The 27,674-nt window shown below is 38.8% G+C and overlaps 1 protein-coding gene across 1 annotated transcript in view; it reads right to left on the bottom strand.

Annotated features, from left to right (window-relative positions):
- Positions 1–570: 570 nt before the first annotated feature.
- MIGA1 (mitoguardin 1) overlaps positions 571–27,674 on the bottom strand; it is a 77,099-nt gene continuing 49,995 nt past the window's right edge. The window contains exons 9-16 of the mRNA XM_046645557.1: positions 17,836–17,954; positions 17,500–17,572; positions 16,727–16,813; positions 15,036–15,134; positions 12,594–12,728; positions 11,255–11,308; positions 5,609–5,725; positions 571–4,074 (exon numbers count right to left, since the gene is read on the bottom strand). Of these exons, the coding sequence (XP_046501513.1) occupies positions 3,856–4,074; positions 5,609–5,725; positions 11,255–11,308; positions 12,594–12,728; positions 15,036–15,134; positions 16,727–16,813; positions 17,500–17,572; positions 17,836–17,954 (903 nt within the window). The 3' untranslated portion in view covers positions 571–3,855. The remainder of the gene's footprint in view (positions 4,075–5,608; positions 5,726–11,254; positions 11,309–12,593; positions 12,729–15,035; positions 15,135–16,726; positions 16,814–17,499; positions 17,573–17,835; positions 17,955–27,674) is intronic.

Below are 27,674 nucleotides of genomic sequence, written 5' to 3'. Positions count from 1 at the left end.
ATTACAAGTCCCAAATCAAAAATACTGCTTTTATACCCAGGTAGACCCTTCTTGCCATGTGGTATCTCCAGCGGCGTCCAGGCAGCACCCTCCCCTTGACTGACTGTATCTGAAACCTGGCCAAGAAGTGGTGGGGAAGGGGCGTCTGCACAGGGCCGGAGGCACGGACAGCAATATGATACACTTATATTGTGTTCAGTAGCATTATTAACCAAAACACTTTAAATTATTAATTAAAATGCAAGTACTCTGACGTTATTCATCACAAAACTGTCTTTCCTCCCACTTAGGACATGATGAAAACATACACTTTTACACTTGATTTCAATGCTGCTGCAGTTGTGTGCTCTCCGTGCCTGCACGTGGCCCCGTGGAGGCTGGAAGCTCCCAGAGGGTAGGGGCGGAGGAGACAAGTATGACCTTGCAGATACATACAAGCATCGCAGAAAATACTCAATACATCAGCAGGCTGTACCATCAATGTTTTATTTGGCAGTAGTAGAAATATACCCCTGTTACAGTGCTGAGTTTGGCTAAAGAGCCGGTGCTATTTTTTCTGCTACTGTATTGTCTCACTTTTCCATAAATTAATAAGCGCAGTCCTTACATTTAGGAAATAGACACATTTACTGTTAGCAGCCAAGTAAAGCTAATACGTGGTTGTTCTCCAACGAAGCAAAACAATAACATAATATAATTGTTAGGAACAAAGAAAGGATGTCCTTATTTCCATTAATCACAGATTATACAAATTCTTAAGTCTCACATACAGAGATTCTAAATTTGATGAATCCAGGCAAGAAAACGAAAGATTTGAATTCAGCCTAACTCTCATAACCCCTTTGAAATGTATATTCCAAATAATGTCCTAATATGTGTTTACATTATAATAAAAGCAAATTATGTTATCAACATAATTTAAAATTTCTGATTCTGAACGGTCACAGAGAAGTATAGTAAATGTTACTTTGGCATTCCTATTTCATGAGTTTAAAGGAATGATAAACTAAAGAATTCTTTTGTAATGCAAATAATCACTCCTTAATCATTTAAGGAGAAAACGTTACATCTTAAGGCAAGAAAACATTTGCAAATATTTTTTACAAAGTCATTAATTCAACAAATTAATAGTAAAAGTGCAAAGAAAGACTGCTTTCTGAGAGATGAAGCTCTTTGGAGCTGACTATAACAGTAGGAAAAACTTGTCTTCTTTTAAAAAAGACCATCTCATTTTGACTCTTAATAAACATACTGTAAGCCTTCAAGAAGAAATAACTAGCCTTTTAGTTGAACAAAAATGTAGAGAAACTAAAATAGAAAAAAAATTACCAAATATAAATCACCTGAACACTTCTCTCTTTTCCTCCAGAAAACAGGAGGACAAAAATCCATTTTCTCAGGACTAATTCCAGGTCCTCTTCTAATTGATATAGGGAAGTGGCTGGCAGGACTCATGGTGACAAGGGCAATTTTCTGATACTACTATCAAGAGAAGGTGTTAAATAAGGTTTTATCCTAAAAGGCTCTAGACTAGTTTAATCATTTTTTGTTTTTTAAAATATTGCTTTAGCTGTTTAACCCAATTTCAAGACAAACTGAAATTGGAACATATGTCTTAGTACTCTTCTGTGGTCAGAAACAATTTTAAGAGCTGTTTCTTTTAAAAAGGTCAAGTTTCTTCCCTTACAATAGAGAGGTTTTTTCTATTCTTACTACCCTGAAATTCCATTTGGTCACTCATGTCTCTTGTCAAAGGCCACAAAGAAAGCATCTTACTCAAGTAGTAGCTACTGAACTCACCAGAAACTAATCAAACTCAAGCACTAAATTTGACAAACCAACCTCTTGAATATGGGCAAGTTTTTTAAAGGTAAAATGTAAAAGAGAAAAAAAACACCTTCTGGGAAGCCATTCATCTGATCTGATAAAATAAATTCCCCAGAGTTATCCAGTGTAGTAGCAGCATTATTAAATAGTGCAATTCTTCAAAATAGATTTCCAACAACATCTTCCTCAAATAAAAAATTAAGTTTACTTACAGCTTAGTTTATAAAACCATAGCTTATAACATTTAGACCCCCAAGGGAAAAATTAATATAGGCACTAACTGTCTTGCCTATGAGATAATGGGAATGTATATGTGTGTATGTGTGTGAATCATTCAAGGCCAGTGGTGCCTCAAAAAGAAGCTAAAAATACAAGATAATAAAAAGTGAAACATTGCATAATGGAATTTTTAGCTGTGATATCCAATGATACCCTTCCATCAATAATAAGAATTATGAATAGCCAATTCCTAAGTTAAGAATATATGTAAGAAAAGTCAAGGAGCTATATACTCAAAAAATATTAGAGCATATTTCATATTGTTTAATGCTGTAATAAACACATTATGGAACACAGTACATGCACAAACAGCATAAAGATTCTGAATCTCATATTTTATAGCCAACAGTACATAAATGTGGCATATACATAAATTTAAAACCTTAAAAGATTATGATTTTTTCCCACTTTTCATTTTCTATTCATTAATCAGAAACTAGGCACTTTAAAAATGCATTTTTAAAAAATATATTTTAGATCCTTCTGGGTAACTCATTCCTAAAATGAATAAAGCCCATTTTAGGAGCAAAATCAACAAATCCAATCCATTGATACAGTGAGTCAGCCACTCCAAATAAGTGGTATATAATTTAGACACAAAACTAATACAACTCTGAAAATAGCTAATATACTCTGAAGAACCTTACTCATATGAACAACCCATTTGTTCATACATTTATCATAAAGGACATGAAATATACTTCCATACTATTAAAAAATATTTTTTTCTATATTCAGAGAGGAAAAAAACCTTCTTTAAAACCTCACTAACAGTTAAAGTATGAATATTTTAAAGCTACGGGGATAATATGACAAATTGCCAATATGTTAAGTTCTCTGTGGGAATAACTAGAAGCCAGTTTTGTAGGAGAAAGAAGAAATTATTTTACGGTACCAAGATTAATATCTTCGCATGATGGGAGACAGACTCAAAACTACATAGGAAAAATTTTAATTGGCTGTCACAGTTAGAAACATTATCTTTTAAATCAATATTCATTCAAAGGAAAAATGCTCTAATCCATAGAAAGATACAAGAAATTTCTTCAGTCTCTCTATTGTAACTTACAGGACCAACTGTAATATATTTGGAAACTGCAGTGAATCTAATATGAATTTGTAGCTTGTAATCTTCTCAGTGTCAATTCATTTAAATGTTTTATGACGATACCTAGCCATTACAATTTGATTTAATTACACAAGCAGATGCACAAGCCATAATGTAAGCAGTACGTAGTAAACATCACTACTGCCTAAACTTGACTAAACAAATGAATGACTTTACAGTCAAAAATACAATTTCAAGCACAGCTAAGTTCGTTGACACTAGGAGTAATACACTCTTGCACGTGTGGCCACAAAGGTCTTGGCTAAAGTGGACATTTTCAAGGTGCAAAGCATTAAAACAGAGCTTTTTGGAGAATGATACTGGACATTTCAGACAGCTTCAAGACGAACTCCCAAGCACTGGCTTCAATTCAAGCAATATTTCTGTAAAATATACATTTCACGACTTAAATTATTACCTAAAGATTCTAAATAGCCGCTTTGGATACGCTACACAGGGAGTCAATGACAGAACTTCCGTGTAAGTACAGCACGGCCCATGTAAGTAAAGTACTCACTCTTTACTAGATTTGCTTCCTCCCTGAGTCCATATCCACCAATTCTGTGTAATCTATGTTACAAAATCAATAGTTACCTTAAAATATTTCATAGCACACTCAAAGTGTATGATTCTCATGGTACTTATTGTACTTTGGCTTCCAACAGGCTACTGGACACAACATGGCCATGACTACTTATACAGCCACTCGTGTGCCTCAGGGCATCCGCGCCAAGATAGGCCAGCAGGAGTTCAGTGCGGCGAATGAGCAACTGCATGAGGTCCTCAGTCAGAGTCTCTATACTGGAATAGCGCACCTTCTCGAAGTCAAAAATATCTTTGAGAAAGAAAAGAACTTGATTCTGGAAAATGAACACACAACAAATTGGCATTTATTAGATCAAAATTATATAAATCCAAGTAGTTAATAACATTGTAGCAAATACTGAATTAGGAGTCAGGGGGCCTGAGTTCCAGCGCTACTTCATATCTCACTGGAAATAGGACCGTGAACAAGGGATTAAACCTTTTTTGGGTCTCATTTTCTTTTTAAAATAAGGGATAATACCACTTGTTCTTTTTCCTCTTTAGGGCTCATGTGATGATAAAAAAATGATCTCTGGGAAATGCCTGTAAACCCTAAAGCACTGTATAAGGGCTATTATTTATTAGCCCTTTCTCAATAATTGAAGCTTTCTGTTACATCTGAGCACTGGTACTATTTTAAGACAGAGAATAAACTATTTCCACTAAACTTAAAATAATTTCAAGGCTCAAACCAGTGGGAGATCATGAAGGGTATTTTATTTCAGTTAGTTGAGGCTTATTAAGCGAGTTGTATACCACTAAGTATTAAGCTGCAGGCTGTTATGCTATGATGGCAAAGAAAAGCCATGCCAAAGAGCAAAAGATAGGCATATTTAATTTCGATCCTACAGAAATCAAACGTTAAGAAGTACTAAGATGGCACACTTCACCGGTTCACTAGATTTTATATCTGGAAGGGTTGTTAGCAGATAACTTGTCGAGTGCCCTCATTTCACAGATGAAGAAAAGAAGGACAGAGCACGATTTGCCTAGTCAGACTGCTCATTAATAACAGACTTAATTCCCACTCCAAATTTTTCCCACTAAACACAACTTACATTGGGAGGTCAAGTAAACTAGTCAAAAATTAATGAGTTTTGAATGACAGTAAAATAAACATTTCCTAAACCAATTACATGAATGCTACATTATCAGCACATAAACGTAGTAATGTTTTAATGAAGGATATAGTGAAACATCCAAACTTTCAAACATCAAAAACTTTCAGATTCATACTTGATTATGTTTCCTTTTATTTCCTTCTTGAAATTCAGCCAAAATGCAAGCTATTAAAAAGTGAGATTTTGCTTGGCACTGTGCCAAGGCAGAGAACCTGGTGACAAGCAGTAATTCCTGTTTGGGCAAATTTAAATGGCTGCCATTAGGATACAACTTTAAACTCCCACAGCTGGGATTTTACCATTCAGATTACCTTGAAGCAGAATTTATTTCTGAATTGCCACATGCGCAATAAGGACAAATATTACTTGTTTTATAAATTTCAAAAGTGTCCAGGCATAAAGAACAAACTGTCTACAGCAATTTGATTGGGACACTGTGACAACACACAAGAACATGTACCCATCACAGGAGGAGTTGATAAAGTGAAAGTACTGGTTGAATCTACCCAGGATAAAGCACCAAACCCACATAATGCTGTTCCACTGGCACTTAAACACTGCATTTAGGTGATTTTCATAACTTTATCTTTAAATAACATTCTTTCTTCTACAAAAGCAAAAACGAAACAGAATACAACCTTATTTGCTTTGATTTAGAAAAAAGAAATGATTCAATGACTGAACATACCTTAAAGAAGCAACATAAATCATAGAGAGAATTTCTAGGACCCAAAAAGCCCCAGGCTAGGACAGGGCTGATATGCTCACAAATGGCATAAAAATGGGCAAAAAATCCATCTGGGATCTGTTGGAAGTAAAGAAGAATCGTGTCATTTTTTACCTTCTTGCATTTTCTTTCTCTAGTAGAGAAACTGAAACTGACGTCCACCATATGACCAGCTCTTTCTGAGGGTAAACCAAGGGTCAATGATGAGCCAGACTAGTAAGAAAGTTAATAAACTTACAAGTAACTTTTAGAGTCACAAAATGTTTTATGTAGATTTTATATCCTAGCCAATAGTTTCAAATGTGCTGAAAACATTATTTCTTAAAGGCATTTTCATCTCATAAAAATACTTCATAAAAACGCAATCAAAGCAGTGTTGTAACCAAGCAACAGTAAGAATGCTACGGTGTTTCTTAGCAGCATAATTTTTAGGATTAATGGGACTACCAGGGTTTCAGCGATTAAAAAGTTCTAGTCAATCACTTAATTAGATTATCTGGAAAAGATTAAAATGATTTAAAATGATTAAGCACGAAAATACGCTTACTAGAATCCTAACTTTCAGTTAAGGAGCCAGATATTACTGAAACATTTAATTTCGTAATTGCCTCTTTTTCTGAAACAGTAATACATATAGTTGTGATTTAGGAAACTCTCCCAGTTTATTAATAACTTTCTGAATTTCCCTTGTTAAATAACATCCTGTGGGATTTCATATAGCATCAACTGGGGATAACTATGCCTTCAGATTCTGGCTCTTGGAGGGGTTATTATCTGTTTTATAGGCTCCAAGACATCTTCTAAACCTTAATTTAAAAAATATATTCTAGCATCAGCTACCATTAATGAGTATCTATTATATTCCAGATAATGTGCTAGGTTCTACTAATGTGATAAAACATTCCTGAAAAAGTTGGTCGTGTTAACATCATTTTAACATGTAAAAAGTAGTACTTCAGAGGGGGAAACCACCTGTCCTCAATCACGCACAGTTAGTTAGCTAAGGCCACAAAGTCCTCAGGGCCGCACTGCAGTTATCACTGTAGTCTAAGAGATGTTCTGCATAGACTGCAATCCTCAGTCCCACACAGACGGTAACTGTATTGGGAGTTCGGAGAGGCAGGAAGTCAGCATGGGCTGAAGTAGAAGACACAAGCTTCACCAAGGAATCTTGAGAGCTGCACTCACCAGTAGGTCAGACTTAAAGTACAGAGGATGGAGCGTGGCATTCCAGGCTCAGGGAGCAGTTCACCAAGAGGTGAAATACATAAGTATCTGTGGCTACTGAAAGCAGACTAGTAGTCTAAGGCACAAGATTTATGTTAAGAAGTAAGAAATAAAGCTGATATAATGATAATAATGTTAACATTATTATTACGGAAACTACCACTTATTAAGCTTTCCTATATTTAATCTTAATTTTGTATTTAAATTAAGCTTGTTGATATTGTCTCATTTCTTACAGCAGCCTTATGAGGAAGATGTCAACTCCATTCTGCAAACAGCAAAACTGCAAAGTCAGCTGACAGTCAGTAACTTGCCCGTGATCATCCTAGCTAGTGTGAGAATCACACCGACGTCTACAAGTGTGTGCAAGCCCTAAACCAGTGGTTTCGAACATTAGAGCCATAGTCATCATCTGGGGAGCTTGTTTAAAGCACAGGGGCTCTGGGGCCGGCCAAGTGTCAAGTGGGTAGGTTCAAGGCTCCGCTTCGGTGGCCCAGGGTTTTGCCGGTTCAGATCCTGGGTGTGGACATGGCACTGCTCATCAGGCCATGCTGAGGCAGCATCCCACATGCCACAACTAGAAGGACCCACAACTAAAAATTATACAACTATGTACCAGGGGGCTTTGGGGAGAAAAATGGAAAATAAAATCTTTTTTTAAAAAAAAGCATCTTTAAAGCACAGGGACTCTGGAATCATTTTAAACAAGAATTATTCAAATATATGGTTTTCTAGAATTATTTTTTTTGGGGGGTGGCTTTTAAAATTTTTATTATTTTATTGAAGTCATAATAGTTTATAACTGTGAAATTTCAGCCGTACATTATTATTTGTCAGTCATCAAATATATATGTGCCCCTTTACCCCTTATGCCCACCACGTAACCCCCTTTCCCCTCTGGTAACCACTAATCTGTTCTCTTTGTCCATATGTTTGTTTATCTTCCACATATGAGTGAAATCATGTCGTGTTTGTCTTTCTCTGTCTGGCTTATTTCACTTAACATAATACCCTCAAGATCCATCCATGTTGTTGCAAATGGGACAATTTTGTCTTTTTTATTGCTAAGTAGTATTCCATTGTATATACATACCACATCATCTTTATCCAATCATCCATCGATGGGCAATTGGGCTGCTTTCAAGTCTTGGCTATTGTGAATAACGCCACAATGGACATAGGGGTGCATAAGTCTCTTTGAATTGTTGATTTCAAGTTCTTTGGATAAATATACAGTAGAGGGATAGCTGGGTCATATGGCATTTCTATTTTTAATTTTTTGAGAAATCTCCATACTGTTTTCCATAGTGGCTGCACCAGTTTGCCTTCCCATCAGCAGTGTATGAGGGTTCCCTTTTCTCCATATCCTCTCCAACATTTGCTATTTTTTGTCTTGGTAATTACAGCCATTCTGACAGGTGTAAGGTGATATCTCATTGTAGTTTTGATTTGCATTTCCCTAATAATTAGTGATGTTGAACATCTTTTCATGTGCCTGTTGGCCATCTGTATATCTTCTTTAGAAAAATGTCTGTTCGGGGGCCGGCCCTGTGGCCGAGTGGTTAAGTCCGTGCACTCCACTGCAGGCAGCCCAGTGTTTTGTCAGTTCGAATCCTGGGTGCGGACATGGCACTGCTCATCAAGCCATGCTGAGGCGGCGTCCCACATGCCACAACTAGAAGGACCCACAACTAAGAATGTACAACTATGTACTGGGGGGCTTTGGGGAGAAAAAGGAAAAAAATAAAATCTTAAAAAAAAAAAAGAGAAAAATGTCTGTTCGTATCCTCTGCCCATCTTTTGATCAGATATATGATTTGCAAATATTTTCTCCCAGTTGGTGTGTTTTCTTTTTGTTTTGTTCATGGTTTCGTTTGCCCTGCAGATGCTTTTTAGTCTGGTGTAGTCCGATGTGTTTATTTTTTCTTTTGTTCCCCTTGCCTGAGTAGACACGGTATTTGAAAAGATGCTGCTAAGACCAATGTGAAAGAATGTACTATCTTTTCTTCTAGGAAGTTTATGATTTCAGGTCTTATATTCAAGTCTTTAATCCATTTTGAATCAATTTTTGTGTATGGCGTTAGATGATAGTCTACTTTTATTCTTTTGTACGTGGCTATCCAACTTTCCCAACACCATTTATTGAAGAGACTTTCCTTTATCCATTGCATGCTCTTGGTTCCTCTGTCGAAGATCAGCTGTCCACAGATGTGTGGTTTTATTTCTGGCCTTTCAATTCTGTTCCATGGATCTGTGTGTCTGTTTTTGTACCACCAACATGGTCTTTTGATTACTATAGCTTTGTAATATATTTTGAAGTCAGTGATTGTGATGCCTCCGGCTTTGTTCTTTCTTCTTAGGATTGCTTTAGCTATTTGGGGTCTTTTGTTGCCTCGTATGAATTTTAGGATTCTTTGTTCTATTTCTGTGAAGACGTCATTGGGATTCTGATTGGGAACGCGTTGAATCTGTAGATTGCTTTAGGTACTACAGACATTTTAACTATGTTTATTCTTCCATTCCATGTGCATGGAATCTCTTTCCATTTCTTTACATCATCATCAATTTCTTTCAATAATACCTTATAGTTTTCATTGTATAGGTCTTTCACCTCCTTGGTTAAACTTATTCCTAGATATTTTATTCTTTTTGTTATGAATGTAAATGGGATTGTGTTCTTGAGTTCTCTTTCTGTTAGTTCATTATTAGAGTATAGAAATGCAACTGATTTTTGTAAGTTGATTTTGTACCCTGCAACTTTGCTGTAGTTGTTGATTATTTCTAATAGTTTTCTGATGGATTCTTTAGCGTTTTCTATATGTAGAATCATGTCACCTGCAAACAGTGAGAGTTTCACTTCTTCGTTGCCTATTTGGATTCCTTTGATTTCTTTCTCTTGCCTAATTGCTCTGGCCAAAACCTCCAGTACTATGTTGAATAAGAGTGGTGAGAGTGGGCACCTTGTTCCTGTCTTGTTCCTGTTCTCAGAGGAATTTTCAGTTTTTCACCATTGAGTATGATGTTGGCTGTGGGTTCGGAATTATTTTTAACAAGCACCTTCTGAAGAGCTATGAGGGTTACGTTTTGGAAACATGCACTTGGCAATACTATCTCAAAGTTACAAAGATCAGACTGAGAAATATGGACATGATAAAATGCTATAGGTTGATAGGCAAATAATAATACAATAATAACCAACACTTGCATAATGCACTGTTCTAAGCACTTTACATCTAATCCTCAAAAAACCCCAGAAGGTAGATATAAGGTGTCTTTTTTTTGTTTTTTGGGGTTTTTTTTTTGGTGAGGAAGATTGGTCACCAATCTTCCTCTTTTTGCTTGAGGAAGACTGTCCCTGAGCTAACAACTATGCCAATCTTCCTCTATTTTGTATGTGGGATGTCACCACAGTATGGCTTGATGAACGGTGTGTAGGTCTGTGCCCAGAATCCAAACCCGTCAACCCTGGGCCGCCAAAACAGAGTGTGAGAACTTAACCTTTACACCACCTGACTTGCCCCTGCGAGGTGCCTTTTTTTTTTTTTTAGGAAGATTAGCCCTGAGCTAACTGCTGCCAATCCTCCTCTTTTTGCTGAGGAAGACTGGCCGTGAGCTAACATCTATGCCCATCTTCCTCTACTTTATATGTGGGACGCCTACCACAGCATGGTGTGCCAAGCGGTGCCATGTCTGCACCCGGGATCTGAACCGGTGAACCCCGGGCTGCCGAAGTGGAACATGTGTACTTAACCACTGTGCCACCGGGTCTGCCCCAAGGTGGTTTTTTAGAGATGAGGAAAGTAAGGCACAGACAGGTTAAGCAACTTGCCCAAGGTCACGGCTAGTGAGTGGCACTTGAAAGCAGGCAGTCTCTCTCCTGAGTCCACGCCCTCCACCACAGGAGGGTATGGTGAGAGCACGTATAGCAGGTGAGTTGGGCTGGAGGGTGTACAGCACGGAGGCAGGATATAAACTTTGAGAGTTTCTTTGGCAGGGGCTTTCAGTTGAATAAAGCAGCAATTAGAATCAAATCATTACTTCTCAATTGGATTACATGAAGTGGAATCTACTATATTAAACAATTTTTTAAAAATCTTAAAATATCATTAATTGAAAAAACAAAATTCTATCAGAGCTGTTTCCAACCCTACACCCTCTCCCACTTAGTAGAAATCCCATGCATGCCTCAATACTTGCCATAGTGAACTATACAGGATCTTAAGGAAGGGGGAGAAGGAATTCAAAAAGGAAGCCAACACAGTACCAGTAAGTCACTCATCTAGCTTGAGGGACAGTCCTTATGAGCTGCCACCCCCAACTGAGAACTGACAGGAGCCTCAAATTACTTAACAAAGAAGCCCAAGGCGCAACGAACTTTACCTTCATCTGCTGCCTTTTCTGTTTCAGCACCGACCAACAACTTGAAGCCACAGCCTAGACATATGCAGAGGAGAAAAGGCAAGATTTAAGTTTATAACTATAAACTTTCCATTTAGAAAAAAGTGATTTTTATTAGAAATTCAAAGTTTATGGGTCTAAAATGCTCAAAACATTAACTACTAATAAGAACTACTCCAGGTTCCTTCTCTTGTTTGTAAACATTAATGAAAAAGTGTTTTGTTTTTATAAATTTTAAAATTAAAAATAAAGCCACTAAAGGAAAAAGGGTGACCTCGGGTACCAAGGAACTCGGTAATTATAATTCAGTTCTCAGAATTCTTAAATTCTATTCCTACAGGAAAAGAATGAAAATATGTGCATATAGATGCACATATACAATAAACATTTTATGTGTAATAATGAAGACAAAGTAACATTTTTTTATTCTAGAACAGTAGTGCTAGAAATAGTTATGGGTAGAGCTAACAGTTTTATTCAAATAAAGAACTAAGAAATACAACCATAATGACAGGGTGGACCATAAAGGAATCTGACCTGACTCTGGCATGACCCAATTTTGATCAAGATCACTTAACCAAAGCAGTTACAGAAATGGAGAACATGCACCTCTTATGGTTAAAACATACTTTGAGGGAAAGCGGATTTATTAAAAATGCCTCAAAATTTAATGTCAGGAATTTCCAAAATAATTGTGAACTCGCCACTTGGAATATTTTTTTAAAGGCATTCAAACTTCACCATGAATATCTATCCCATTTGCTTCCAGGTACACACTTAAAGCCCAACAGCCCAACAAAAAAACACTGTCAAATAGAGATTTGAGCACAAAAAACAACAAAGTGGAAACACTCCAAGTACAGAATATAGTTTAAACATGTTTCATTTTTGCACATGCCTATTTTTCCTCCCCTAACTTTGGATACTATTTGGAAACATAAATCTCCATATTTTCCTCTAAAAAGACATATGTTGCCTTTTACTGCAACTGCTTTATTTCAGTTCAGTCATAGAGCCATTGCAGTTACTGACAATTTTTTGTGAGGCCTACACCAGTCTGAAGCCTGAGGTTTTTCTGAGATCTGAAGAAATACTGGGTCCTCCAGGGCAAGGCTGGACTGATGGAAGAGCCAAAAGGGGAATTTCATCTGAATTTGCTGCAGATCATCACACACAGACATCTCGTCCCAACACCAAGACTGAGCTCAATTTCCACACTAGTCATTCTACAGGCAGCTATGTACGTACATCTCATTAATCTTCCCTGGTCTGACCACTTTCCTCAAATCTACATGGTTGAGCCAAGTAAATTGCCACTTACAGTTTCTTTGAAGGAGGAGTTTAGCCAGCGATTATTCACTACATTCTGTATGGATGTGGGTGGGTTTTCCAAATCTTCAAAGGAATCCATTAATATAAAATCCAGAACAACATCATAAAAATTGAGATTTTTCACCTGCATTAAATTATGAGATAAAACAGAAATTATTCTTCCACAGAGCTGAAATAAAGTCTGAGCCAGGGTGTCCTCCTTTATAACAGCAGGGTGTCTTCAGCTGAATCAGATTCTATCTCTGACAAAGAAAGAGGAAGAGAAGAGACAAAGATAAAAACAGCCCACCCCCAAAGTTCCCAGTCCCGTGACAGCCGCTCCCTCCTAGACCCCTCAGGTGAAACTCCTCTCCCTCCACTCTATCCCAGGACTCCTGGCTCAGGCTTTCATCATGGTACCCACAGCGCTCGCTCTGCTGTGTCATTAGTTACTGGTACGTCTGCCTGTCTTCCCCACATCTTGACCCTCTTGCTCTCTCATCCATTCATGCAGACTGTGTTGTATTACATCCTGCACCAGGTGCTCAGACTTCTGCAGTAAGTAAACTAGATGCTTCGAGTTCAGTGGGGAAAACAGACAGAAACAAATAATCCCACAAATACACAAGTACAAACTGTGATAAGCCCAGTAAATGAAAAAGCACACGGTATTCTGACAGCTTATGATGGAGATCCTAATCTAGACAGGGTGTAGAGAGGGCTCTCTGCAGGGAGTGAGGTAGCTCACATACAGGAAATACCTGTCAACACTTTAAGGTAAGAAGGAACAGTCATGATGAGTCGAGGCAAATCGCTGAGAGGGTGCTGTAGCTCTCCATGGCAGAGACACGGGCATGCGGCTAGAGACGAGGAGGAAGGGCCAGCTCCTGCAGTTTACGGCTCGTGTGAACGACTTTGGATTTATCCTCATGGTATTTTGTAGGGGGCACAGGTGTAGGGGAGATGGATGATCAGATCTGTATTTCTTAAAGGCCATTTTGGCAGCAGTGTGGAGAGGAGAAAGTGACTGTGGGAGGGGAAGAGGAGGCAAGGAACCAGGGAATGCGAGGACTCTGAAGTAGTCCAGGGAAAGACAGCAGCTACTCAGACTATGAGGGGCTGGCAGGAAGAGAGGAAAGCTGAAGAAACTGGAAGATATTTAGGAGTTAAAATTGACAAAACTTAGAGATGACCATGACAAAGGAGGCCAGGACCAGGGAGTGTAAAGGACGAGTCCATGTTTCTGGTCTGCACAACGGAAGGGATGCCGGTTCCTTCACCGAGCGAGGGAACCCAGAGAAGCAAAGTTAATGAATGCCTCGATGTCTCTGGACCTTCTGTTTTCTCTGCCTAGAAAGCCTTTCAGCCCCTTGCAAACTCCTTCTTTAACCTTCTGTTCCAACAAAATGTTCCAGGCTCAGCATGTACTTTCCCTATCCCAGTGCTGAAGTCCGTCATTTTCAAGAAGTCCTAGTTTCTTTTACCGGAGGGTGGTACTTAGAAGCCAAGATCTGTGTGTCAGGAGGAATTTCTTTTGAGGTCTTGCTGCTCCCAGACGCCCTCAGTGAACAGAGCTAGGAAGTATATGCATGTTTATGTATATGCAAACCTTTATATTTATTTCTATGTCTATATATATTGTAAACTGAATTCACACTGTCAGCTCCAATTCTAAGCCTAGTTTTTTGTTTGTTTGTTTGTTTTATTAAGGTTATAAAAGTTAACATCTTTGTGAAATTACAGTTGTACATCATTATTAGTCATGTTGTAGGTACACCGCTTCACCCCTAGTGCCCTCCCCCCACCCCCTTTTCCCCTGGCAACCACCGATCAGTTCTCTTTGTCCATACGTTAACTACCACCTATGAGTGGAGTCATACCGAGTTCGTCTTTCTCTGTCTGGCTTATTTCACTCAATATAATACTCTCAAGGTCTATCCATGTTGTTGTGAATGGGACAACTTTGTCCTTTTTTATCCAAGCCTAGTTTTTTATACCTCCTTTCCCTAACAGAGAGAAATCTAGCTCTGATAATTCTCAATCTATTTAATTATCCTTTTGATCCTGTGAGGATCCCTTGGCCCCACTGAGCTGCCCATTGTCCCATCCAAAACTGTCCTTGCCCAGGCTACCATTCCTACCCAAGCCACCTGCTAGGGCCTTGTTCCTGGAAGGAAGGAAGGATGGGAGAGAGGGAGAGAGAGGGAAGGAGGGAGGGAAGAAGGGAGAAAGAAAAGAAGGAAGGACAGAAAGGCTTTTTAAAAAAAATTCTTTTCAACTGTTGCTCTAATGTATAAAGACTGTGGTTGCCATTGTTTAAGAATCTGTCATAACTACCACCACACAACTGGTTTCACTGTTACTTAACAAGGACAAGGAAACAGTGGCCTCAAATTATGTAAATATTATGCGTAAATAACGAAGGTGAATAAACATAAAAATCTGAACTTACTCCTCTAGCAGCAAGTTCCATTTCAGTACTATCCCAGTGATCAGTCTGCTCTAAAAAATAGATCATTTCATCAAAAACATCTTCAAACTTCTTTGGATTCTGCAAAAGAAAACACACTTTAATTCTAAACTCAACTCTATAACAAGGCTCAAGCCTACAAAGTAAATGAGTTACTCTTCAAATACGTTTGTTAGATCTTCATTCTGTTAGACAACTGGGTTCAAATACATTTTCAAGGTATGCCACATTCATCTGGTTTAATATTTTGCTGTTCCAACATTCTGCAGAAGTCAAGACTAAGAACATTAGTAAAATGTCATAAGCAAACTGCCTACTACTCAGATGTGTATGCCTGTTTAGGTCAGTCCTTAGGATGAAAACCTGGTTAGAGCAGACACCATGTGATGCTTCTGACGCAGTGCCTCCCCTTTGGGAGGAACTCTAGTCCAAATCACTGCATTTATCTGCCACAGGAAGGCCAAGACAGCAACATAAGATTTACAGTGGGAATTGCAAGTAGTTAATATCACCTTACATTTATCTCACACTTTTAAAAGAATTAGCTTTTTTATCATTTTATTTATCCTAAGAACCCTCTGAAATAGGGTACCATAAATGTACAGTTATGTTTTGCTTAATAGGGATACATTCTGAGAAATGCATCAGTAGGTGATTTCATAATTGTGTGAACATCACAGAGTGCGCTTACACATACCTAGAGGGTACAGCCTCCTACACATCTGGGCTACATGGTATTAATCTTATGAGACCTCCATCATATATGTGACCCATCATTGACCAAAACATTGTTAGGCAGCACATGACTGTAATTCTGTCACACAAATGAGGGAATTGAGGTTCAAAGGGACTGGGTCTGAAAACCCGGTGTTCTAATGGCTCAAGGAAGGCCCGTTTTATTTTTTTTTTTCTCATCCTCTGGACACACTTGGCATAAAGGAAAGTGGATCCTTACAGTCTTCGTTAACTTCTTGTCATTGCTTCCGCCTCCTTCAGTCCCATGAAGGTGGGTAAGAGGCAGCTCAATTTGTGTTTCAAGATTCCTGAGGTCTACACTATTTCCTGAAACCTTCTTACTGAAAAGGATTGAGGGAGGCAAGAGAAGAGGAATTAGAGAGAACAATAGCGCTGGTTGTGGCAGCAGATCTAATGATGATTCTCACCATGACGTTCAGACTTCATGGCAAATTGGGAGCAATTTATGAGAAACAACTTGATAAAAATAGTGTGGACTTTATACATAGAAAATAAATCAACACAAGTTAAATCAACGCTCTTTGGGTTATCTGTTTTAATATGTGAACCTTTGGAACTATCTAAAAAAACTTTTTCTTGGGGCCAGCCCAGTAGCATAGCAGTTATGTTCATGCGTTCCACTTCAGCAGCCCAGGGTTCACTGGTTTGGATCCTGGGAGCGGACCTACACACTGCTTATTAAGCCACGCTGTGGCAGGCGTCCCACCTATTAAATAGAAGAAGATGGGCATGGATGTTAGCTCAGGGACAATCTTCCTGAGCAAAAAGAGGAGGATTGGCGGTGGATATTAGCTCAGGGCTAATCTTCCTCAAAAAAGAAAACAAAACTTTTTGTTCTGTGAAAAATTTAATGGATTTTAATCTTCAGTTCAACTAAAACAACAATAATAAAGAACTTGCCAACAAAACAAGTTTACCTTTCGAGCTTTCACAATTAACGCTGATAAAATTTTCCTTCCACTCTCAGCAAGAAATATCCTGTTGGCTGTTACTGAAAGAATTACCTGAAAAAATACCCATCCCCAAACAAAGAAAAAAGAGACTGATAATTAATTTGAATGGACATTTAACTTTACAGTCCATCTGCACATAAATAACCCTAATATAGTCAAGGCACTGTATGCGCACTATTTCAGCAGGCAGACCACAGAGAAAGTCCTAATTTACTTAAATAAAAAGAGCTCTTAAAACTTATAATCAAAAAAGATTAAAGGGAGATAAATCTGAATTTAAATTCTGTTCAATATTAGAAAGTCCAAAATAAACACTGCATAGCCCTAATATACAGGAAAATAAAGATAATTTTGTTGTTAAATGACCTTATTTCATTTTAGGAAATCAATGATTTTACAAGTGATTCAAATAAAAAACAATCTAGAATACACACTAATTGATAATAAGAAAGAGGATTTTTCTTTTAAGCAGCCATTTGTACACATCTGCATCATCAAAATGTCCTGTTTTGACAAAGTATGGTGGGACTGGGAAGCTGTGGGAGAGGACAATGATAAATGAAGAAAAATGAGGGGAAACAGCAGGCAGGCAGAATAAACTTAGCAGACTTGATATTTGCCATTAGGAAGAAGGATAATAAAGAGCAAAGAGCTGTCCTGTTTTTATGCAGCTGGACTCTACAGCATGAGGGGGGGGTGAGTGGCTGGGTGAAGTCACTTAATGTTAAAAAAAATACCTGAAAAGCCTGTCGAATACAGTGAAGTTTGGCAAGAAAATCACTGTCTCCTAGGCACTCCAACATTTCAGTTCTACGTAATAAACAGGGAGACAACTGTTAAACTGCATTCAAGGTCAAGCTGACTACAAATCTGGACTCAAACAGGGCTTAACCTCAGGACCTTAATACAAAACACATGTCTTTTAAATACTGACAAAACATGTAAAAAAAATTATTTTTGAGCCTAAAAATATATTTTCCTCTATTCTCATAAACATTTTTAATAAATATCACACAAGCATAGCAACTGCACCTTAATATTTTTCATAAACATAAGCAAAACTGAAATGGTACCTAAGCACTCTTGAGTAAATTTTTCCTTCTTCGACTAAATGCATGGCTTCTTCATAAAAAGGGCAGTGGCAGAGAGACTCCAGACTGTAGGTATGCCGCACTTCTCTGTGTTCTGCAAGCTAAGGATACAGTGTGTTAAAGCAGACTACACCGATAGGAGAAGGAAAGCTACGATACATAGAAAATAGGATCTTGCTAACATCAAAATACACTCAATTTGATTAAACCATAAAAATCATGCAATAAGATTTTACAGCTCCTGAGATCTGAATTCAGCTAGTAAGATCAAAACTCAGTTGTAAAATAGAGTAAAACTTTCTACCAGTTTAGATCATTTCTAAGCCAACTACTTAAATCCACAGAGTGCACAGAAAAGCGGTATCTTACAGTTCACCACCAAGAATAACTGAATACGAAGCATTGAAAGAGAAAGAAGGATTTTATCAATATCCAAAGAATGGTTAAAGTATTATGATTCAACATTGAAAATGAAGTAAAACTTTCTACAAAAACACTGAAATAATCTCAATTTGGCTAATTCTAAGGAAATTTTTCTTATATGTGGCTTTGTTTAACCTTTGTGTAACTGAAAAATAGTCATGCCCCTCCGGCTAGCATAACTTAACTCTACAAATGAAATTCCAGTCTTCTGACAGTTCATTAAAAAACAACTGCAAACACTAAGCTAAGCAAGAAACCTTTAATTTTACTTCCCAATACCAGGTGATCCATTTACATGGCATGCTGTAGGGGTTTTTGTTTTTTAGTAATAGCTTTATTGAGATGTAATTCACATAACATAAACTTCACCCTTTTAAGTATAGAATTCAGCGGTTTTTAGTATATTGACTGGGTTGTGCAATTAGCACCACCTTCTAATTCCAGAATATTTTTACCACCTAACAAGAAACCCCTGCCCATCAGCAGTCGCTTCTCATCCCCCTTCTCTCCAGCCCCTGGAAACCACTCATCTACTTTCATCTCTCTGGAGTTTCCTACTCCGGAAACTTCGTATAAATGGAATCAAACAATATGTGGCCTTCTGTGTTGGGCTCCTTTTACTTAGCGTGATGTTTTTAAGGTTCTTCTATGATGTAGCAAGTATCAGTACTTCCTTCTTTTTTATGGCTGACTTGTATGGATAGAGCACATTTTGTTTATCCATTCCTCAACTGACAGACATTTGGGTTGTTTCTACTTTTTGGCTATCACGAATAAGGCTGGTCTGAACATTTGTGTACACATTTCTTACGGTTTCACTTCTCTTGAGTATATACCTAAGAATGAAACGGTCAGATGGTAACTCTAATGTTTAACTTTCTGAGGAACTGCCAAACTGTTTTGTAAAGTGGCCCCACCATATTTCATTCCCACTAGTGACGTATGATGATTCAAATTTTTCCACATCCTTGCCAACAACTGCTGTTGTCCATCTTTTTTTATTATAGCCACCCTAGTGGGTGTAAAGTGGTTTAATTTCCCTAATGACTCATGATGTCGAGCATCTTTCATGTCCTACTGGCCCTTGTTTGTCTTCTTTGGAGAAACATCTATTCAAAATTGGGTTTGCCTATTTTTAAATTGGGTTATTTTTCCATTTATCATTGAGTTGTAAAAGTCCTTTACATATTCTGGATATAAGCCCTTCATCAGATATATGATTTATAAATATTTTCTCCCATTCTACTGTCTTTTCACTTTCTTGCTGGTATTCTTTGAAGCGCAAAAGCTTTTACTTTTGGTAAATTCCAATTAATCATTTTTTTCTTTTGTCTGCCTTAACATTTACCTCTTGCTTGTGCAGAACATCAAGGTCGGCCAGAGATGAGGGGTTAGGGCCTTCCAAAGAGTTTCCTGGACGGATGCACAGCCCCGCACGTGCTCGTGGCCTTCTCGATTCCCAGGAACATGCTGGAGCTTTTCAAAGCCCCCTGTTAACATCTCACTGCCCTATTTTTCCTTTTAAGTTTTTTGGTCAGCCTCTTATTAGCCCTAACTGGTATCACCAGCTCAGGCAGCTGTGACGATAAACAACTGTCACTGAGGGTTGTCAATACAGGCCCAAGGGGTAAAACTTCTCGCACAGAGGAAGCTCTAAGTCCAGTCAAGTGCAGACAAGGCCTGAGAATGGAGCTCTGCCGGGAGCTGCCACACGGGTCAAAGGGGGAGGAGTCTCTAGGGACGGGGCTTTGGGAGAAGCTCTAAAGCCACTGAATTTCTTCCGGTGGCTGTTGCGCCCCTGGTTTTCACAGTTATCACAGTTGTGAAGTTGTAGGTTTTCAAGCCTACTGTGGAGACAAGGATGGGAATAGAGCAAGTTAAAAATCCACAAAGTTCACTGTTCTTACGGAGAGTCAGCCATTTTCTTGAGTAAATGCTCCCTGAATTTTTGTGAGTCTTTCATTAATTTTCAGAGTTCTGAAATTTTTGATTTTGACAATTTTTTTAACAATGTTTTCATTGCTTTTGTGGAGGAGATTCTTAATCTACTCTTCTGGAAGTATTTCTCCATGCACTTCACATGCACCCAGAGCTGCGCTAAATACTTTCACTTGATTATCTCATTTAATCTTTACAGCAACTCATATAGTCAGTACTATTATAATCCACATTTTATAGATAAAGAAACAGAGATTTAGATCAGCAGGAACTTGCACCAAGTAGCACAACTAAATGGTAGAATTTAAACCCAGGCATTTATTCCAGAGCTTATACTCTTAAATATCAAACTATATACATCCCTGTCAGCCTTCTCCAAAAGCCAAGGGGAAGCAGTTTAAGCATCAGCAATACTTAGGATAGTATAAATATGTCTGTTGGAAGAGGCAAAAAAAAAAAAAAAGAAGAAAAAAGTAAACAGAAATGACAATATCTGACACTATAAATTCTCTGTTAAGTAATATTTCTCCTCATATTTTAAGGAAAATATAGTATTTTAAAGGCAAAGTGGTTTTGAGGTAAAATAAAAAACCTAACAGGTTTAAAAATAACTTCAAAATTCTTTAGATATTAAATAGTTTAAAGTTCTGTACTACTGTCAAGACAAATAGGACCTATACACACCTACCAGTAGAGAAAAATCGAAGGAGGAAACTGGGGCTCCAATTAAACTCTCTACGTAAAATAATTTACACTAATAAGAATGAACAAATCAACAATGAGAGATTCCAGACTCAAGTCTTGATTTATTGGTCTACCTTGCTTCTTTGTTGGTTTAGCCAAAGTGATCGTTTAAATAAGTCTCTTAAAATAGGCTTGCAGGTGTGAAAATACATCATATTGAAGATTTGATACTAGCTAACATCATCATCAACTCCTCGAGACAATGGCAACTCAGAAACATTTATTTAAATCATGAACCTTAAAATTTTTTAAGCAAAAATGAAATCACTAAAATGATGGCTTAAATTCTCATTTTAGAATATATCCAATAGGAAGAATTTTTTGACAAAATTCCCAAAAACTTTTTAAAAGGTTTCAGGGGCTAGTCCCATGGCTGAGTGGTTGGGTTCGTGCGCTACGCTTCTGCGGCCCAGGGTTTCACCAGTTCCGATCCTGGGCGTGGACATGGCGCCGCTCATCAAGCCACGCTGAGGCAGCATCCCACATGCCACAACTGGAAGGACCCACAACTAAAAAATATATATATACAACTACGTACTTGGGGGCTTTGGGGATAAAAAAGGAAAAATAAAATCTTTAAAAGGTTTCAGAAAAAGATTAACACTTTCTTGGAGCCAAGATGTTAGTTCAGAAGCAGAGGTCAGTAACACAGTTTAATCCCAGTATATGGAAACGTGCAATTTACCATGAAAAAGCACTTTTTTTTTTCTAGCTGAAACTTGAAATGTCTTTTATTTCTAAATTATTCTTCCCTCAAAAGGGCACATTTCAAAAACTCATTTTAATATTTTCAAAAAGAAAAGTAATACTACACTGGTTTACACCAAAGCACCACCTCGCCTTATCAGTTACCTCCCGTAGCTCACAAGCACCACAATGGCCAGGTCAGACATGAAGTCAGTCAACAATGACAACAGCAACACCAAAAATAGACCAAACAGATAAAACCCATCAATGAAGCAACCAGTGAAAGCAATGTTTTAGGATTAGCTGAAGATTTCAAACTTTTTTTTTCATCTGTTGCCAATCTTTTTTTTTTTCCTTCTGCTGTTTCTCCTTCTCCCCAAAGCCCCCCAGTACATAGTTGTAGATTCTAGTTGCGAGCGCCTCTTGTTGTGCTATGTGGGACGCATGTGCAGCATGGCCTGATGAGTGGTGCTATGTCCACACACAGGATCCAAACCAGCGAAACCCTGTGCTGCCAAAGCCGAGCATGCAAAGTGAACCACTCGGCCATGGGGCCAGCCCCTCAAACATTCTTAATTACTCTTTCCTTGCCCTCCATGAGGTGCAAGAGAGACTGGGCCTTATCTTCCTCAGCAAGCAATTACTGCTGAATGTGAAGTACTACTTTTTAAAGTCTCAATATTTTTTATTTATTATTATTACTTTTTTGGTGAGGAAGATTCGCCCTGAGCTAACAGCAGTTGCCAATCTTCCTCTTTTTGCTGAGGAAGATTCACCCTGAGCTAACATCTGTTGCCAATCTTCCTCTTTTTGTATGTGAGCCACTGCCACAACATGACTACTGATGAGTGGTGTAGGTCTGCACCCGGGAACCAAACCCAAGCTGCCAAAGTGGAGCACACCGAACTTAACCACTAGGCCACTGGGGCTGGCCCAAAGTCTTAATATTTTCTAAAGGCTCTGAACAACCATGAGAGAAATGTCTACCATCCCAAAACTATTGTAAGTTGGTTCATGAAACAGGCTAAGATCCATTTTACTATGGACTATTTTTTACATTTACATTTTCCTTTCAATCAATCACTGAAAATTACAAATAGGACTTAAAGTTAAAGAAAGCAGGCTGATATTATCCCCTATCTCACTAACAGAAAAGAAATAAAAAAGGAAATAAACACACAACACCCTTCAAAATGGCCCTCAATGATTCACTGAACAGGGCTAACCTATGTAACCAACAGCATATTGTAGGAATGATAGAGTGTGATTTCTGAGGCTAGAACATAATAGTCACTGCTTCCATCTTCCTTTCTCTTGGATCACTTCCTCTGGGGGAAGCCAGGTGCTGTGAAGATACTCAAGCAGTCCTATAGAAAAGTCCATATGGTAAGCAGCTTCAGTTTTCTGTCAACAGGTAGCACCAACACCCCACTCATGTAAGTGAGCTGTATTGAGCACACATTCTCCAGCTCCAGTCAAGCCTTCAGATGACCGCAGCCCTAGCCAACGTACTCAACTACAGCTTCACAGAAGACCTCAAGCCAGACCCACCCAGATGAGCCACTTTTGAATTCTTGACCCTCAGAAATAATGAGATAATAAACGTTTACTGTTGCTGTTTTTGAACGAGAAAATAACTTGGTTTTGTTTGGGAGAAAGGGCAGGTGTCCAGTCTCAGAACTTCTGGAATTGCTTCATGGTGCTAGCAGCCTTGGTGACCTTGAGCACATCGTAGCACATGGTCTTGCTCAGGGGCTGGCACTCACCCACAATGTCACTGATCTAGATGTCCCTGAAACAGAGGGACAGGTGCATGGACATGTTCTTACGGCATTTCTCGAAGCAGCTGGACTTTTGGATGTAGTAAAGGTAGTCCCTGAAGATGACAATGGTTCTCTGCATCTTCACCTTGGTCACCGTGCCAGACAGGATCTGCCCTCGGATGGAGACATTACCAGTACAGGCCACTTCTTGTCAATGTAGGTGCCCTCACTGGCCTCTTTAGGTGTCGCGAAGCCCAGACCGCTGTTCCTGTAGTACTGCAGGAGCTTCTTGCCAGTTTCTCCCAGCAGGACCCTCCTCCTATTTTGAAAGATGGTTGGCTGCTTTGGCAGGCATGCTCAGTCCAGGAGTCACTCCTTACCTAAAACATGTGGCTTTGGAATTACATACCACAACAGGCTCCCTGGATTAGCCTTTAGGGCTCAGTTCTCACAGGACTAGCCCTAAGGCCCAAGACCTCCAGAAAACCACCCCATAAACCTCGAATTTTAAGAAGATAACTTCTAAAACACCTAAGCCTCCATTAAGCCCCAAGTACGGAAACCCCAGGATTTAAAAGGCTCAACCTAGATTAACACACAAACATATGCTCCCTGCCTGACTTAATCCATAGGAAATTGAGGACCCCTGGAATTAACCCCCAAACTGGGGCACGGGGTACCACTTTCCAGAATGTGCCCCTGAAGCCCAGGGCAGGCCCCAGAGCCTTGGCCCTGAGCCCACATCTGAGTTTTTACGTGTTTTAAGACACTAAGTTTTAGGTAATTTATTACAAGATAACTAATATAATCGTGGAAACAACACTAACAGCAAAATAAAGACAGACAAATTTCTAAAAACTAGAAAGCAAATGGGAGTGTGTGGACAGATGAGAAAGAAGAGGAAGCAACAGTCCAGAATAAGATCAAGAGGGGATACGGTCAAGGGGAGACACTGCTAAGGAGCGCCTCAAAGAGCTCCAGGCCTCGAGTCGGCAGGTTCGAGGGCAGGAGTGAAGAAGAGGGGTTAAAAACAGGAGATTCAATGAAATTCTGAGTCCAAACAACTGCAGTCGCCCCACACCTCATTCTACTCCCTGCTCCTTTCTCTCCATCTCTGAACAGGGCGACGGCTTGCAAATTTTCAAGCAGAGAACATTCCTCTTTAAAAATTATTTGAACTACCTTGGGAGAGTAAGTCTTTCAGGGTGAGTGATGGGCCTCCCAGAGCGAGGCCCTCTTCACTCTGTATCCAGGGGCACCCTGCCTACTCTGTCTCCAGACCACTGATCCTAAGGAAAAGCCTGCCAATCATCAACCTCAAAGAAGTAAACTGACCCAGTTAGCCCTCCTGGTCACGCACTCATGGGAGAGACAAACAGAAAACAACTCTGCAAACCCGTACTCTCCACCTACGAAAATCAACCTAGTCACCAACGAAGCCTCCACATTGAGAGGAAACCGTCAGCACAGGAACGAAAGCCCCAGAGAACACAGAAAGTAAGACAATTCAAGAAACAGAAGAGAAATTGCAAATGGTAGAGATAGCCCTCCCTTTTCAGATTACGATTATTCTCAATGTTTATCCTTGTCACTTTGTATATTATTATTAGTGTATGACTGTGGATTGCTGTAAACGAATGCTATCAAGCCAGAGAGGTGGGGATAGCAAAAGCTTTCCAAGCTCCCATTTAGAGAATGAGTAGAGGTATCTGAATTATAAGAAATAAAATTTTCCCTTTAAAGAGCACTTTACAATTTATATATTAAACACACAAACACACATAGCATAGTGGTATATCTAAGAAATCGGAATCTACAGCTTAAGATTGCTCTCTGCAATATTAGTTTCCACCTATTAAATGACAATCTCTTTAACAGATGGCAGAGTTCGGGAGCGCTCAGTGCAGTGGTATCCTAATGTGAAAAAGACTTCAGAACCTGAAAACGTTATGCTAAGTGAAAGACTGTCAAACGGGAAAGATCATACACTGTATAACTCCACTTGTAGGAAATGTCCCGAATAGGCACGTCCATGGAGGCAGACGGCAGACGAGCAGTTGCCGAGGGCTGGGGGAGGAGAGAAGGGAGTGATCACTACTAGGCGGCAGTTTCTTTTTGGGGTGATAAAAATTTCCTGTTGTACAACTCCTTGAATATACTAAAAACAACTAAATTGTACACTTTAAAAAAGTGAATTTTATAGGATGTGAGTTATATCTCAATAAAACTATTATTTAAAAAAGGCTTTTCATAGAAAAAAGGCTGTGGTTCCAAATCAATGTTTGGCAAAGCTTACACAGGAAAGTCTTGTGAATCACTTGTACAAATGACTGGCCGAGCTTAGAGGAAAGCCTACGCCAGGGCTTGTTTTAATCTAAATAAGCAAGAAATCTTTCTGGTAATTCTGAAAAAAGCTTTCAAATGATCACAAACTGTTTAACTTCCCCAACTAGTTCTGATCTTATTTTCTCAATAACTTTCTTCATTAAAATAGTTTTCCCTAGGCGCCAGCCTTGTGGCGTAGTGGTTAGGTTCATGTGCTCCACTTTGGTGGCCCAGGGTTTGCAGGTTCAGATCCTGGGTGCGGACCAATGCACCACTCTTCGAGCCATACTGTGTCGGTATCCCACATACAAAATAGAGGAAGATGGACACCAATGTTAGCTCAGGAACGATCATCCTCAAGCAAGAAGAAGAAGATTGGCAATAGATGTTAGCTCAGGGCCAATCTTCCTCACCAAAAAAAAAAAAAGAAGAAAACGCAAATGGCCAACAGGTATATGAAAAAGTATTCAACAGCACCCACCACGAAGGAAATGCAAATCAAAACCACAACGAGGTATCACCTCACATCTGTTAGAATGGCTATTATCAAAAATACAAGAGATAAGTGCTGGTGAGGATGTGGAGAAAAGGGAACCCTGGTGCATTGTTGTTGGGAATGTAATTTGGTACTGCAACTATGGAAAACAACATGGAGGTTCCTCAAAAAATTAAAAACAGAACTACCATATGATCCTGCAATTCCACTTCTGGGTATATATCCAAAGGAAATGAAATAACTATCTTGAGATACCAGCACTCCCACGTTCACTGCAGCATTATTCACAATAGCCAAGATATGGAAACAACCCAAGTATCCATTGACAGGTGAATGGATAAAGAAGACGTGATGTGTGTGTGTGTGTGTGTATATATATATATATATAGAGAGAGAGAGAGAGAGAGAGAGAGAGAGACCATATATATATATACACACACACATATTTATATATATATACAATGGAATATAATTCACCCATAAGAAGAAATCTTGCCATTTGTGACAATATGGACGAACCCTGAAGGGAAAGCATTATGCTAAGTGAGATAAGTCAGACGGAGAAGGACAAATACTGTGTGATTTCACTTACATGTGGAATCTGAAAAAGCCAAACCCATAGAAACTGAGAGTAGCATGGTGGCTGACAGGGGCTGGGGGTTGGGGGAAATGGGGGAGATGTCAGTCAAAGGGTACAAACTTCCATTAGAAGACGAATGAGTTCTGGGGATCTAATGTACAGCAGGACAACTATACTTAACAATACTGTAGTATATACTTCAAAGTTGCTAAGAGAGTAAATCTTAAAGTTCTCACCACACACACAAGAAAGAATGGCAATTATGGGAGAGATGGAGGTGTTAACTAACATTGTGGTAATTATTTCAGTATATATGTGTATCAAAAATCATTACATCGTACACCTTTAACTTACACAATGTTATATGTCAATTACATCTCAATAAAGCTGGAAAAAATAAAACATCAAGAAAAAGGGACAGAAAGATAAGCCTGTCTATATCAAATAGTAAAAGTAAGAGGAAATAGCTGTTCCATAAAAAACATAAATATATTCTGTGTATTGCAAACTTACAAGTATAAAAATATAAGGAAAAACAAACAGTTTAGGAGATGATACTGTAAGCAACAGCCAAAATATACATATTTAGAAAAATCTTGAGAGAATGAAAGATTATGGTCAGCACAGCTTTAAAAAAAGCAGAATCAAGGGGCTGGCCCCATGGCATACAGGTAAAGTTCAGCATGTTCCACTTTGGTGGCCTGGGTTCATGGGTTTGGATCCTGGATGGGGAGCTACACCACTCGTCAGCCATGCTGTGGCAGCGACCCACATATAAAGTGGAGGAAGACTGGCAGAGATGTTAGTTTATAGCTAATCTTCCTCAAGCCAAAAGAAGAGGAAGACTGGCAACAGATATTAGCTC

Source organism: Equus quagga, chromosome 18 (assembly GCF_021613505.1).
Source record: "Equus quagga isolate Etosha38 chromosome 18, UCLA_HA_Equagga_1.0, whole genome shotgun sequence".
Classification (NCBI taxonomy): domain Eukaryota; kingdom Metazoa; phylum Chordata; class Mammalia; order Perissodactyla; family Equidae; genus Equus; species Equus quagga.
The sequence above is the reverse complement of the archived record's forward strand: the minus strand, read 5'-3'. Positions and strand labels throughout refer to the sequence as shown.